We start from the raw sequence: 13,408 nt of genomic DNA, 5'->3' as shown, positions 1-13,408 counted from the left end.
AGTTAACATACAGTTTTGAAATCCCAGAGGCTATCATTCCTAAATTTGTGATGTTTTGTCTACTCTGGTGATTTAAGGTTTGTCAGAAAATGTCAGAAAGGCCACGAGGCCAAGGGCTTCCTGATGACTGAGGATTTTCTTTCACATGACCTTCCTGAAGTTGATTTTGGGCTCCAGACAGTGCTGCCTTCAGCTCTGACAGGGGCCGGCTGGCAGCAGATTCATGGGGATCTCTGGGGCATTCTGGCATTTTTAAACTGAGTAGAGGCTGTAATACCTCCTAATCATCCAGAATATTATTTCACTAGTAATCGTCTTACAGGCGGTACGTAAATGCCAGCCTTTCAGCTTGCCGTTCGCTTTGTTAGCAGAAAAAACAGTATGTGCTCAAAGGTATGCAAACAATTAAAAATGTATCTTGACTCAAATGAATAAACACGTACGTAAAGTATTTTTAATTTCACCTACGGTAACGCATGTGTTTTTTCAACAAGGAATCGCTGAAACCAATTCCACACACACACACACTGAGGGGGAGGCAGGATTGTGAGCAGTGCTAAAACTGTTAACGCGTGCTTGTGAACGTTTTCACCAGCACAAAGCAAGGAGAGCTCGCTCCCTAGGACTCGTGGTTTTCACACGAATTAGGAAGCTCTTAGCTATAAAAAAGTTTATAAATCTTATAAACTGACCCGGCCAGCCCAGCAGCCAGCGTCGGAAAAGGCAGCTCTCCCGGTGGGTCAGCACGGCACGGCACGGCCCAGGGAGGCCGATACCGTGAGGCTGACGGACAGTTGACCATGCTCCTCCGTGAATGCTCCCCCACAGGACAGGAGGTATTTTGAACCGCTCACAAAGACAGGGATGGCATGACTCCCTTCAGCCGCCAGCTAATGAACTGCTCTTTCCGCCCTAACGAGACGAGGTTGCGCTGACGCTGAAATACGGCTCTGACACTTACCATAAATTACTAGTGGAGTGGTTTTGGCTTTTTCCCCCCTCAAGCAGACCACCAGTTGGGCACAGGGGTTACACAAGACACCAAGCTGGACTTGACTCCGCTCCTCGCGTTTGCTGCCCAGGGGCGCAGCCGATCACCGAGCCAAAGCGAGGCGAGCGGGTTGGTTTGTTTTGTCCAGGGAACAGCCTCCTGCCTCGCACTTCCCAAAGCCTGTGGCTGCTTTTGTTAAGAACCTGAGGCCACCATACAGCCTGTGGGCTTACGTTTGAGGTGCATTATACGAAGACAAGGTGACCTCTCATAACTGTCGATGCCTGAAGTTAAACGGACACTTTTATCTTAAGAGATATTGTTGGACAGAGATGCATGTCATTCGGAACCACGGGTATAAATAGCTCAGCAATACATGTCGGACACTTCCCTCTCACCTACAGCAATTCACTTATTCCAGAAAATAAGGCAACACGTTATAAATTAGTGCTAGAAGAACAAACCAACGTCATTGCTCTTTGGTTTACACGGGCAGCTGGAGTGATTGAAGCATGACCTCACCTAGAGCGGAAGGGAGGAAAAGAACCAGCCTACCTCCTGCCAGCAGAGAACACGGGAAAGTGCCATTCACCACCCGAATCACCTCTGCTACTGAAACGGCTGGAAAGAGAGACCTGTGCCGAGGCACCCTGTTTACACCGTGGGGGGATGCACGTGGCTACAGCTGACTGGAACGTACTGGAGATATGGAGCGAGCACACTTAACCACTGCTGCTCTTCTTAACTTGGCCTGATTTATGGGTTCAAAACCCCCAGAGGCTCCTTATGGAATCAGTTGTCACACACACACACACACACACACACACACACACACACACACACACAACCAAGCCCAAACATCTGTATCACGGAAATGACAATGTTATCCCTGCAAAATAATTTACCCATCGCTTCCTTTGCCGACTTTTCTGTGCCCGCCTTACACCTTTTTTTACTTTACATGCTTCATTTCAGCAAAATCAGGGATGCAAACTTCTTAGAAGTACTTAGTTTCCATGGAAACCTAAGCTGACCGCAACATTATTGTTCTCAAGAGGGAACTGACTTTACTATATGTTCATTCACTGAATTAATGGACTCCTGGTTCTTTTATTAGCAGCTCTCTGACAATGGAAAGAGAGAAATGTTATAAAAAAGACTCTCAGACAACTGTCCACTCTTTTGTCCAGGGCTTATTGGAATGACGCAAGTCTATTCAAGAAAAGATTATAAAAATCAACTCAAAGCTGCCTCTGTTTGTGGCAGCTAAACACACCTTTATTTCATAAAGATACAACCTATAAAACAAGCAAATTAAAGCTCTTTCTGAAACAGTAACTGCAAGGCAGTGATCATGTTGAAAGTGGACTTTAACTGTGATAACTGGGTATTGTTACACAATCTCATGGGTTCTGTGAAGCATCATTAACCTCCAGTTTTGGTCCCTGTGCAGCGCTGTCTTCGAGCTCTCAAGTGGTCTGGTACGTTTTCTAAGAACACACTCTCCTTCTTAAAGCTAAATTTAAGCACACAAAAGCAGGTGCTATTTTAAAAATAATTCAGCCTGGTTAATAGTGTAAATTCTCAGCAAGTATGAAGAAAGAGTGTTTTAAAACCACCAAAACTGGGGGTTTGATTCTTCAATATATGGAACTGAAAGACGAAGAAACAACACTGAAATTTGGATTTTTAAATCTTTACTAACTGTTTTAGAACGCCTTTTGTAAGACACAGATAATAAAGACATTCATATTATATATTAAATTTGGAAATGCAAATGTACTTTGTGCAAAGCACTGCAAATCCAGGAGCTCTGAACAGCTCAAGTTAAAATCTCCAAGTCAATCTCTCTCTGCACGTATAATGTTATGACAGACTGTGCTTGGGCCTGAGGGTGTATGGCCCAGCTAGTAATTGCTCCACAAAAGACAGTTAACAGTTCCCTTGCTCTTCTCTAACTACCTTCCTGACTGCTTATTGAAGTCTGATTTCTTACTCCTCTGGGTCATCATTCATCAGTCCTACAGATCCCACTGGGAGAGACCGGCCAGACCTTTCCATATCCCTTGTTGCCAGAGGCCATTTCTGACGGCCCATGATATAGAAAATGTCTTCACAGCAATCCAGTGGGACAAACTATGGTTATAATACCCAAATAATCATTTTGCAAATTATCATAATTATCAATCAATCATCTTGTGTGAACAATGTGTTTCTGAAGTATCAGATGGTTCCTGTGACCTGTAGCACTTGGTACAGAATAATAAACCTAGAGAGATTTATGGCCCTATCTTGCTTCGCATCTGCAGTAACAAACATTAGTTGATGTTTACTTTTCTTTTAGGAATAAAAGCTTTCCGCCTACCTAGGTTTCTTGTTTACTACTTGATGCTTTCTAAGAGGCCAAGATTTCTAATCTCGCCCAGTTTTCTAACCGTAACTTTATTTTTAAGAAAACTATGTGATTTGGGAGTAGAGAATAAATTACTGTGCTGCATAAATTACTTTTCCTTTATGGTATTACCAGCATTACATTACCAGCTTCTAGTATTTAGCAATGTAGGTACGAAGTCAGCCAAAGTAGGGGAAAAAACTGGGTCTGTCTTCAGTTTTTGTTGTTGTGTTTTGTACAATACCAGATTGAATCCAACTCTTTTGAAGCTGATAGCATCTCCCGCTCCCTGTGTAGTACATTCTTGTTAATGGATAAATTCAAGCTCTCGAGAAAGTCAAAGAATAAATTTAAAGCCTTTTGCCAAATGCCTATCCTATTGGATTTTGATAAGACAGCTATTGAGCTTTAATAATGTCTTCTATCCTTTTTCAGCTGGCCCTTAACATGTCTCTTTATTTGTCCCTAAAGCCTCTTCAGCGATGCCTTTTTATTACAAGTCTCTCAGCTTGCTCTCAAGGGAGACAGGGTCGACAAGAGTGATAGATAGATAACTCTATAGATTATCTCCCACAGATGTTTTCTCTCCAGTAGCCCCTCAGGCTATTCCCTCTAAGTAAACAGAAACTAAATAGAGAGTCTACTGAAGAGAGAAGTCCCTGAGGTCCCTTGTCACCACAGTCAGAAAAACAGCCCATCCAGAGGAGGCTGCTTAGGCGCTCTATACACAGAGCCCCCTTCAATATGATTCTCGAACCATCATCCAAAGTGACTTTTAGAGGAGAGATAAATACACCTAGCATTGCTCCTTGGAAAAAAGGTGTCTTGTAACGGACACTGGCCTCGCTTCCTGCCGGAGGAAGTCTAAACCTTTCATCTCCCTCTCAAAGTTAAATCAAAATGACAATGAAGATAATAATAACAAGCCATTTTTTCAATGTATGAAATGCAGTGGAGCAGCCTAGAAAATTCAGAGCAAGAGAACTTTGGAGCTGCTCTCTAAGCAAAATAAACAGACCGCAGGAAGATGGCTTGGAAAAAAAGACGTTTGGGAATATGGGACAATATACCCACAGGTATAACTTACATATTAGTGCCCATTGCTGAATGTCTGCATTCAGTTCACTAAAAAAAGTGAATCTCCTATTTTAGCATTACTTTCACAATCGATTATTTCAAATTAAACGGACAGGATGAGGAGCTGATGCATATTTGTCCAAGTTAAACTAAATATCAGCAAGCAACGTGGATAAAAGGAAAACTTGTTAGGAGTATACCACGTTCCAGCCTACGGCACAGCACATTCCAGATACAGAAAAAGGATCCTGGACACATGTCCTTTAACAATATTGCTAGAAATCTTAATTCTTGTGAAACAACCACTAGCAAACAAATCAGCTTTCTGGTGTTAGTGGTCCCAGCAGAAGGAACAGTGATACCAACTGAAAATACCAGGCATAGTGGGAAAGTACTACTTATTCTGCTCCAAGCCAAAAAAGGCCCTGCTGTATTACACAGTATAATAGTGTCTGCTACGCTGCATCTTCGGGCTCTTCACTGCCCCCCAGTTTATGAAAAGCTACATGAGAGCATTTTTTTCCTGGCAGCTTAACCAGCAGAAATAACACTGGAGTGAATTTTCAACCAGAGATCGCTTCCTGCGCATCTCACTGCTATCACACTTCCCTTCCCTGCTCGGCTTTTTAACCGTTTTCACAGATTTTCTCTGCATTCTGGAGATTTTTTTCTCTTTCTAGTCCTTGTTCCTCCTCAGTTCTGAACCTGTGCTACAGCAGTCAGTCAGAGGAGCCACTGAAAACGACGACGGTCCCTCTGTTTGGCTCCGACTTCCTTTTCTCCTGGTTCAAACCAGCCCACCCGCTACAGTTACATTTGTCTTCAGTCACCTTCTCACCACCAACTTATCTCTGAAGGAACAGGAATAAATTGAAGTCAAATCTCAACCATTGTGTCTTCAGGGATATGACAACTGAATGATTTAGAGAGGCTGGAAAAGGAAATCTTCTCCCAAGAGGGTTTTGTACCACTGGAGCAAAATGCTAGAGTACGACTTACAAACAACTTTAAGGTATCACAAAAATTGTACAGAATGATTTTTCATTCTTTATTTTTCATTTTCTTCTGTCTGAAAAGCTGTCTAGCAGTAGTCTTTTCACAAGCCATAAAGTTTAGACTTGAACTCTTTACCTTACTGCTTTGACCTTTTTTACCCTGGCTGTAAAACCCTACTGCCCATCCTTCAATAAATTTATCACCTCATAAACTCCTACTAGTGCTTCTCTACAATGCATTTAAAAGACAGAAGTGGAAGGCCAGTTCTTCCCCCACTGTCAAATATCATAATTGTCCAGTTTTATACCTGCTGTACAGGAAAATATTTAAGGACACAATATTTTTCAGAGACTTGTAGTTTTTGCAACATTCTCCTTTGAAACAAAAGTAATGAAGTTTAAATACAAAGCTGCTGGTCTAACATCTCCTTCTACCCTTGTTTCATACAAAGCCTGCTCTCTTTAGGGTAATGTAGATTCTGCGAGGTAGGGATGTGGAATTTTTTTGTGATATCGTAATTAAAGACAGAGGAAAAAAATAGCTGAGTAGTCCTGAGCCATGGAGAATTTACTCCATCCTTGTGATGATAAGTGCGTTGTGATAATAAGAACCTGCCACCTTGTCACCACGTCTGTTCAGACAAAAGGATCCCACAGAGGCAGAGACAAACACCAAATGAGTTATGGAGATGAACAAGGTAAAAAGTTCAGCAGTATTGCGATAGGTCCTGTGCAAGGTCATTGGATGGTCAAAGGACGCCTCGTATCGGTAGCCTGGCTTTCTAAAATAAAAGCTTATTTTTCTCGACGTCGTAAGGACAGAACGGTCCACACCGGCCATGTGTCTAAATATCTTTTCCCAAACTAACTTTGGAGCCTGACAAGCATTGTATTTCACTTTGTTTGGCAGAGTGAAACAAGTGCTTCCTTTTAGCTTTCGGAGTTAAGACACAGTACTGAAGCTCGCCTAAATGGATGAATAAAAATGCCAGTTGTTGCAAATTCCAATCTAAAATATTTTTCCACTTTCAAAAACTCCTATTTTACGACCAGGACTGTGAATATCCATTGTAAGACAATTGCATATGAAAAGAATTACAGCTAGCTCATTATTTCAACAAGGACACACCACCTCTAGACATCTAGAGAGGCTATAATCAAACATGACTTGTAACACTTTACTTTAGTAAAGCCGTTAACCAAAAGATAGCCATGGAAAGAATGTCACTTTAGTGTTACTGAGAATAACCCCAACCAAAATAGTAGACTGGCTACTGAAATATGTAGTGTTGAGGCTGCCTCACAGCTACTATGAAGAAATTTATACAGCTGGGCTGTATTTGGAACACATTTTTCTCTGGTCAGTATTACAGTTTAAGCATCACAATGTGATGAAAAGCACCAGTAATACATCATGTGAGGTAAATTTTATCCTTTCATGTATCTATTCTTTTTCCCTTGGACTTCACATAAGCCACATTTACATAGTGAAGTGACCTCTAAGAATTTAGCACTTTTAACAAAGGACCAAAATTTTCTTTTACTGGAAAAGAGGTAAATGAGGTTTTTTGATTTGGACTGGTAGCTGTTTATATTGTAGCTGACTCAAGGAACACTTCAAACTACTATTTTATTATTCATAAATACTGGAATCACAAAAAGACAGAAAAATATGCCAACAGAGCCACAATACTTAATCCAAAAAAGCAACAGCAAATATCATAAAACTTTTATGACGCTATGGCGATACACACCTTTGTTTAAAAGTAAGGTGACAAAAAAGTGTCTAGGTGTCTTTCAAAGCCAGACAGCAAAACAACTTGCATAAGATTGATCCATATCCTACCTTTTTTATATTGCCCTCTTGGGAGGTCACCTCGGGATCAGTCAGTATTTGCTAAGAAAAAACAAAACAGAAAAAAAATTAAGCTGAATTGCAACTGAGAATGTCATGAACTTACAAAGATGATGACGATGATGATTTTTTTCTTTTCTTTTCTTTTTTTTTTTTAAAGGCCAAAACTCAGCCACAACACAGTGACACAGACCCTTTGGAAGTCAGATGGAAGGCTTAGAGCAGAACTATTACTACACTCCCCCACACAGAAGCTTCTATAAACACTTTCTTCAGATTTGGCCGACGAGAACACGTGTTCCTTTCCCAAACAGCAGGTGAGGCAGAAGATGGGCGCTAAGAGGATGGAGACCCATGGGCTCTCCAAAAGCGAGTCCCTCCGGAGCGGGTGACCGACGCCAGCTGCCAGCGCCACGGCACGGTGACAGGGCAGACCTCACGGCCGCCGCACCCCCAGCACCCCCGTGAAACGCTGGGGGTGTCTTTCACCTCACCAACACAAACGCTCTCCCCTCCTGCGGCCGGGTGCTCGGCCAAGAACTTCACAGCCCACCAGAAGCTGCACCACAACGGCAGGGACTGGCCGTGGGGCTGGGGGATGCTTCGGCACCTCAGCGCCGCCAGCGGCTGCACGGGCAGCTCCTTAATTCCTCCCCCGACAGAGGGGCGGTGATAGCAGTCATTAAAAGGCTGCTGCGCTCCACCTCAGATTAGACGTAGGTCAGCAGGCATTCAGGGAGGTCAAGTACCTAAACTTTATATCACACCGGATAGCCCCATCAGGATAAACATACTCTACAAGGGCTTGATCGAGCAGCCGGACTCCAAGTATTTAAGTAATTTCGCTGACCTCAGTGGGGATCTCGAATGTCTAAGGCTAAACATCTCCTCAAGTGCTAGGGTGGGGTCAAGGTACTCAGGACTTCCAGGCCTAGGCAGTGTATTCTGGCTACCAAAGAAGAGCAGGGAAAAAGCTCCAAGGAACAGAGACCGAAATACAAGGAAACCCAAGATGAAAGGAGAACGGTTGTACATTGCAAAGGAACCTTACTTAAAAAAAAAAAAAAAGAAAGAAAGGGCCAAGGAAGCTGTTGCATTTCGGCAGCTGAGGATTTGGCACAAGGTCCCCGGACCCCTCTGACCATGCCCCAGGTGAGATCGACCAATGTACAAATTTCAAAAACACTGGCACATGTCTCCAAACTCAGCTGGAATAACAACGTGTCATGTTTTAAATGCTAAGAATCCCAAACCATTCTGTATTTTACAACAGCTCTAATAGATACTGAAATTGCGGTTTAGAAAGCAGCTGAACGCCAACAGGACCAAGAGGGGAACACCAGAGGGATAAACACCTGTGTGCTCCTGCACTCGCCTGTGCACATACACATGCTGAAATGTCACCCTGCGCTATGGAAAGCGAAGTATCTATCACGTGCAGCTCGAAGCACGTGTCACCGAGTTGCTGGGGAATTGCTGGCTGCTCCCAAGTGCAGAGCACTCACAGCTCCTGCTACTTTCAGTGGGAACCAGCGACCCTCAAAAGCCTTTTGAGAATTAGGCCATGAAACTTCCAGAGCTGTTAATATAAATATGCCTATGCTAAACAACTTAAAAGCCTTCATGGAACACCGCTGCTTCCAAATGAAGACACTTAACTGTAATTATTATATGCAAAAAATCTTTAAATACAATTGGTTAAGTATGTGCATTCAGAGTGCATAATCCACCCGTTCAACATGACCATAAACGTAGAGGGGAAAAAAAATTAAAATGAAGTGCAAATTGGGCTGTGGTATAGTCCTGTATAAACAGGCTTAAGAGTCAGGAATTCCTGAGTCTGAATCTAAATGCCAACACAAGCTTCCTTTTGTTGGTTTGGAAAGATCTGCGCTCAAGGGGCAAGTTCTGCTTCTCAAACTGTTGTGTTTTTTTTTTTCCCTTCAAGCCATAGCAGATCCCAAATTTCAAAATTCTTAGAGAACAGAATTTCTGTAAAAAGTATTTCATACGTATTCAAAACCAGTACTTCCACAAAAAAGCATCAGTGGCTGTTTATCTAACTGTTCATTCAGAGTATTTAAAAATAGCTGATTTTTCACAAGGTGAAATATTATTTCAGTTTCCTTCTATTACAGAACTTCTGGGGAAAGAAACCCCGACTTCATGAAGAATTTTAGTTTCTATGGAACCATCTCTGCACTCAAACTATCAGAATATTTATGTGTGGGAAAAGGTACTTTAGCAGTAGTGGGAGATTAGGAACTCTTTTTAGATGATATTTTCCATCCTTCCTTTAGACCAGACCTTAGAAAAGAAGGATGATTATGTCCAAAATGCAACACTGTGGGACTACGTTCTGCCACTGACTTTCTGCACTAGCTTGGACACAGCCCATAACCTGAATGTGCCTAAATTCCCTATTTGCCCATATCAGGACCCAGGCTGACAGTCTGACATCGAAACAGTTTTTGGTATTTGGGGGGTTGTGGCGTGTGTTGCGTGTGTGTAGGGGCAGAGGGCAGAACCCAAAACCTCCTGCTGCCAAAGCATGGCCAGGGCTCTGAGAGGGCCTTCAGAAACCTTCCCAGGCTGTGGAGGAAATTTCAAAATTCTTCTTCTGCTTTCCCAGTTTGGAGTGAAAACTGTCCGACAAGGACATCCTTTCTAAATGGATGGGAATTCAATGGTCAGATGAGGTGCTGTGAGCTCTGAGGGGCAAGGATCTTCCCGGGAGATCGCGCCCTGCAGCAACAGGAGAACTTGATGACCGCAATACTGTGATGTAAATAGTACCTCCTAATTAAAGGAGAAAGGGAGAAAGAGGAAAGTGAGTACCAGATGTGATGTTTATTAATCAGAATAACAAAAGATACTTTGAAAATCTACTCATTGGGTAATTTTAGCTCAGGCTGGACTTCATCTTATGCGAATGCCATAAGACTAGATGTAGGGCTTGACGTGTACAGTGGGCTGCACTTTCGCAGTTAGCACAGATGTTCTTAAATGTACTCAAAATTTACACCATATGCTTTTTCTATCAACTGATAGTTGATTTTAGCCAAAAGAAAGACAACGTGTCAGCAGCAGCCACGTCAGGAAAACTCGGCTTTTAGGAATCTGGTTGGAGGTGCATCTCCTCCGCCTGCTGATGGATTTCACTGCACTTCATCTCCTGGATCCAGGAACGGGTGGCAACAGAATCCTGCCTAAGTCACATTGGTTAGGGATGTGCTATAATTTTGCAAAGCCTCCTGAATGTATACTAAACATGTCAAGTAACACCATGTGATTCTTTTTGAAAAACAGTTTACAAGCTGGCATTCTCCAGCTGCAGTTAACCCTAATTTGATTACATTACCGAGACAGATCACAATGAGCTTATGTAAATAGTAACGTTATCCATTCATTCCGTGAGCTCAGATAAACTGTCATTTAAAAAAAAAACAAAAAACAAAACCAAAAAAAAACCCCAACAAAACCAAAAAACCCCAAACTTAAATAGGCACGGATTGATGCATTCAGCAAACTCTAACGGCGAAGAAGATGACAGACTGTGTCGCTGTGAATCTCGATTTTTAAGAAGTATTTCCACGTCTGCTCCGCGGTGGAAACAGAAGAGAATGCCCGGCAGTTCCACAGAAGTCAGCGTGCACAAACCAGCACTTTTTTCAATAACTCGTTCTTCATTATCATCGGATTCTTTCATCAGACCTCAGCAGGTCACCCGCTGGAATCGGTAGGACTAGAGCTAAGCAAGCACTTCCGTGAATAAACGGGCGCCCAGTGTGTGCTCTGGACGCCCGCACTTCCCAGCTCTCCCGTAGAGCCCCTTGCGCCCCCAGCCCTGCTCAGCCCAGGTCAGCGTTGCAGGGACGTCACTCCGACTCTGGGACCGGGGTGGTGCCACCCGCACCGCCTCACCCCTGCCGCTTCTTCAGGGAACACCGCGCACACCATCACAAAAAAAACCCAATCTTGAAAACACTTATTTTGCCTTAAATTATCTGAGGGACTCTGGTTCTTACTGCACACAAGTTCACGTTGATGCTCCAGACGAAACCACGGGCTGGGTCCCTCCCTGCCTCGCCGCCTGCTGCCCACCGGTAAGTCACCCCGCGTGACCACCCGGGGCTCACGCGAACAACGTGGCACGCAGGGCAAACACGTTCTTCCAGCCAGCTCGGCGTGGGCTTTAGAAAACCATCTCAGCTGTGCTCCTGAGCAACAGTCACACCAGCCTGACCCTGTGCCTCCTGACCGGCACCCGCCACCTCCCGGGAAAGGCGCTGAGCAGGTAAAAGCGTTTGAGCACCAGCTGAAGCACAAGGGTGCATCGCCACGGAGCCACCTCCCGTCTGACACAGCTCAAGCAGCCGCACGCTCCACTTGCTGCACCTCTGCTCCAATTCGGCTCAGAAGAGAACGCCGTTATTCAGCTACAAATCTTGTTCTTCATCATTCCTATTAATTATTCCTTTAAAAGTTTTATCCTGCAGAGTCCTGAGAGTGCTGGCCCTGACCCAGTCGGGTATTTAAGCAAGTAGTATCCGTGGAATTAATAGAAACAGAGACGCTCACACACATAAGTGCTTTTCTGGGTGGAGGCCAGGAGCACAGAGCACCTTGTGGGGTACAGCCCTCCAGCACTGAGCACCAAAACCCCTCTCTCGGGTTTCGGGTGGACGTTCCCACCTCCAGATGCCCTGCGCTGGGCTGAAGCACCTCGGTCCCCCCAGGGGAACTGCCGCTGTTCAGGATACTCCCCTGGCAGCAGTTCCAGCAGAGGCGAGAGTTGGGATATGGGGGATTGGTATAAAAAAATGAATCTTCTTTTCAGCTGGCTGCTGGCACGTGTTGGCTCTAACACATACAGAGATTCTTTACAACTTCATGCCTGTCTCTATCTGGCTTTAGCAAACACCACAGTAACATTCTCACTCCCTGGTGCCCAAGGACAGGTTTACAAAATCCCCAAACCAAACCAAACCCCACGTGAAGTACTTTTCATTGTTGCTCTTTGCCCGAGACAGGAAAAGCCATCGCTCGTTCCACTGACACACGCTGCTGCTGCAGCCGTGACACGCTCATCAACGCGGCCATTAACAGCTCCATGGTCTGCAAATAGCAAAGGCACAGGCAGCAAAGGGTTTGTTTATTTATCAACAATTTGCCAATTTTGAAGTGAAACCAAGAAGCTGATTCGTGCAAAAAGGAACCCGTCACAACAGCTGGTGCTTTCTAGCTCCTCCACGAAGTTTGGCATCATATATAAAGGCCTTTTAGTGTATTCCCAGGTGATCAAAAACTCACTTTACAGCGTCTCCTTTTATCACATAGTCTGGATACATCAGTAATCAAATATGGACACTATCCTGCATACACAGAACTTCAAAACGGCACACAGAACCAACACAAAATCTGTTGAACTCATTTGCAAACAATCATTGCATACATATAAAACTTAAACAATAAATTTTTTTAAGCTCTGAACTGTCTGTTGAAGAAAAACATCTACTCGAAAAGCCCGTAACTGAGATCCAACACTGAGCTGCCTGAAGTTACATAGCAAATCAGTGGCATTGCCAGGTTCACATTGTGTTTCTTTCCTGCCCTTTGGTTTTCCGCTGGGAAGCCGTCCCAGCGCAGCACAAACCGCTAAAGCACAAGCCTACGCAAACCCTTCGACCTCCTCTGCGGTTGGGAGCAAGGAGGATGAGCGAGACAAGATTCTGCAGCCTGCAAAGAGCAGGGCATGGGCTCACCCCGGTGACGACGGCAAGCGTGATGTTCAACTTTCCATTCAGGCGCTGGAACAGGCCTTTAAAACGCACCCGCTAACAACCCCACAACAGCCAAGTCACAGAGATGATGTTCGTTCTTAGTAAAGCCAGAGGGAGAAGGAACCCACAGAAAACCATTTTGGCATTTAAGAATTTTTTCTATTAGCTGTACTTTTAAAATACAGGGATTTCAGAGCACTTTCTGGCCAACAATTTACTAAAATTTTACATTTTCTATAGTAAGTAAATTTGTGAAGCCAAATTAACTTGAGGAAATTTTCAATATCCTGCCTTGGGAATTTGAAACGAATGTGC

At 43.9% G+C, this 13,408-nt stretch overlaps 1 protein-coding gene across 1 annotated transcript in view; it reads right to left on the bottom strand.

Moving 5' to 3' along the window:
- Positions 1 to 13,408, bottom strand: part of PRDM16 (PR/SET domain 16) — a 213,164-nt gene that overhangs the window by 154,477 nt on the left and 45,279 nt on the right. The window contains exon 3 of the mRNA XM_086476002.1: positions 7,302 to 7,352. Within this exon, the coding sequence (XP_086332128.1) occupies positions 7,302 to 7,352 (51 nt within the window). The remainder of the gene's footprint in view (positions 1 to 7,301; positions 7,353 to 13,408) is intronic.

This window comes from Leptosomus discolor, chromosome 20 (assembly GCF_034619465.1).
Source record: "Leptosomus discolor isolate bLepDis1 chromosome 20, bLepDis1.hap2, whole genome shotgun sequence".
NCBI classification, from domain to species: domain Eukaryota; kingdom Metazoa; phylum Chordata; class Aves; order Leptosomiformes; family Leptosomidae; genus Leptosomus; species Leptosomus discolor.
The sequence above is the reverse complement of the archived record's forward strand: the minus strand, read 5'-3'. Positions and strand labels throughout refer to the sequence as shown.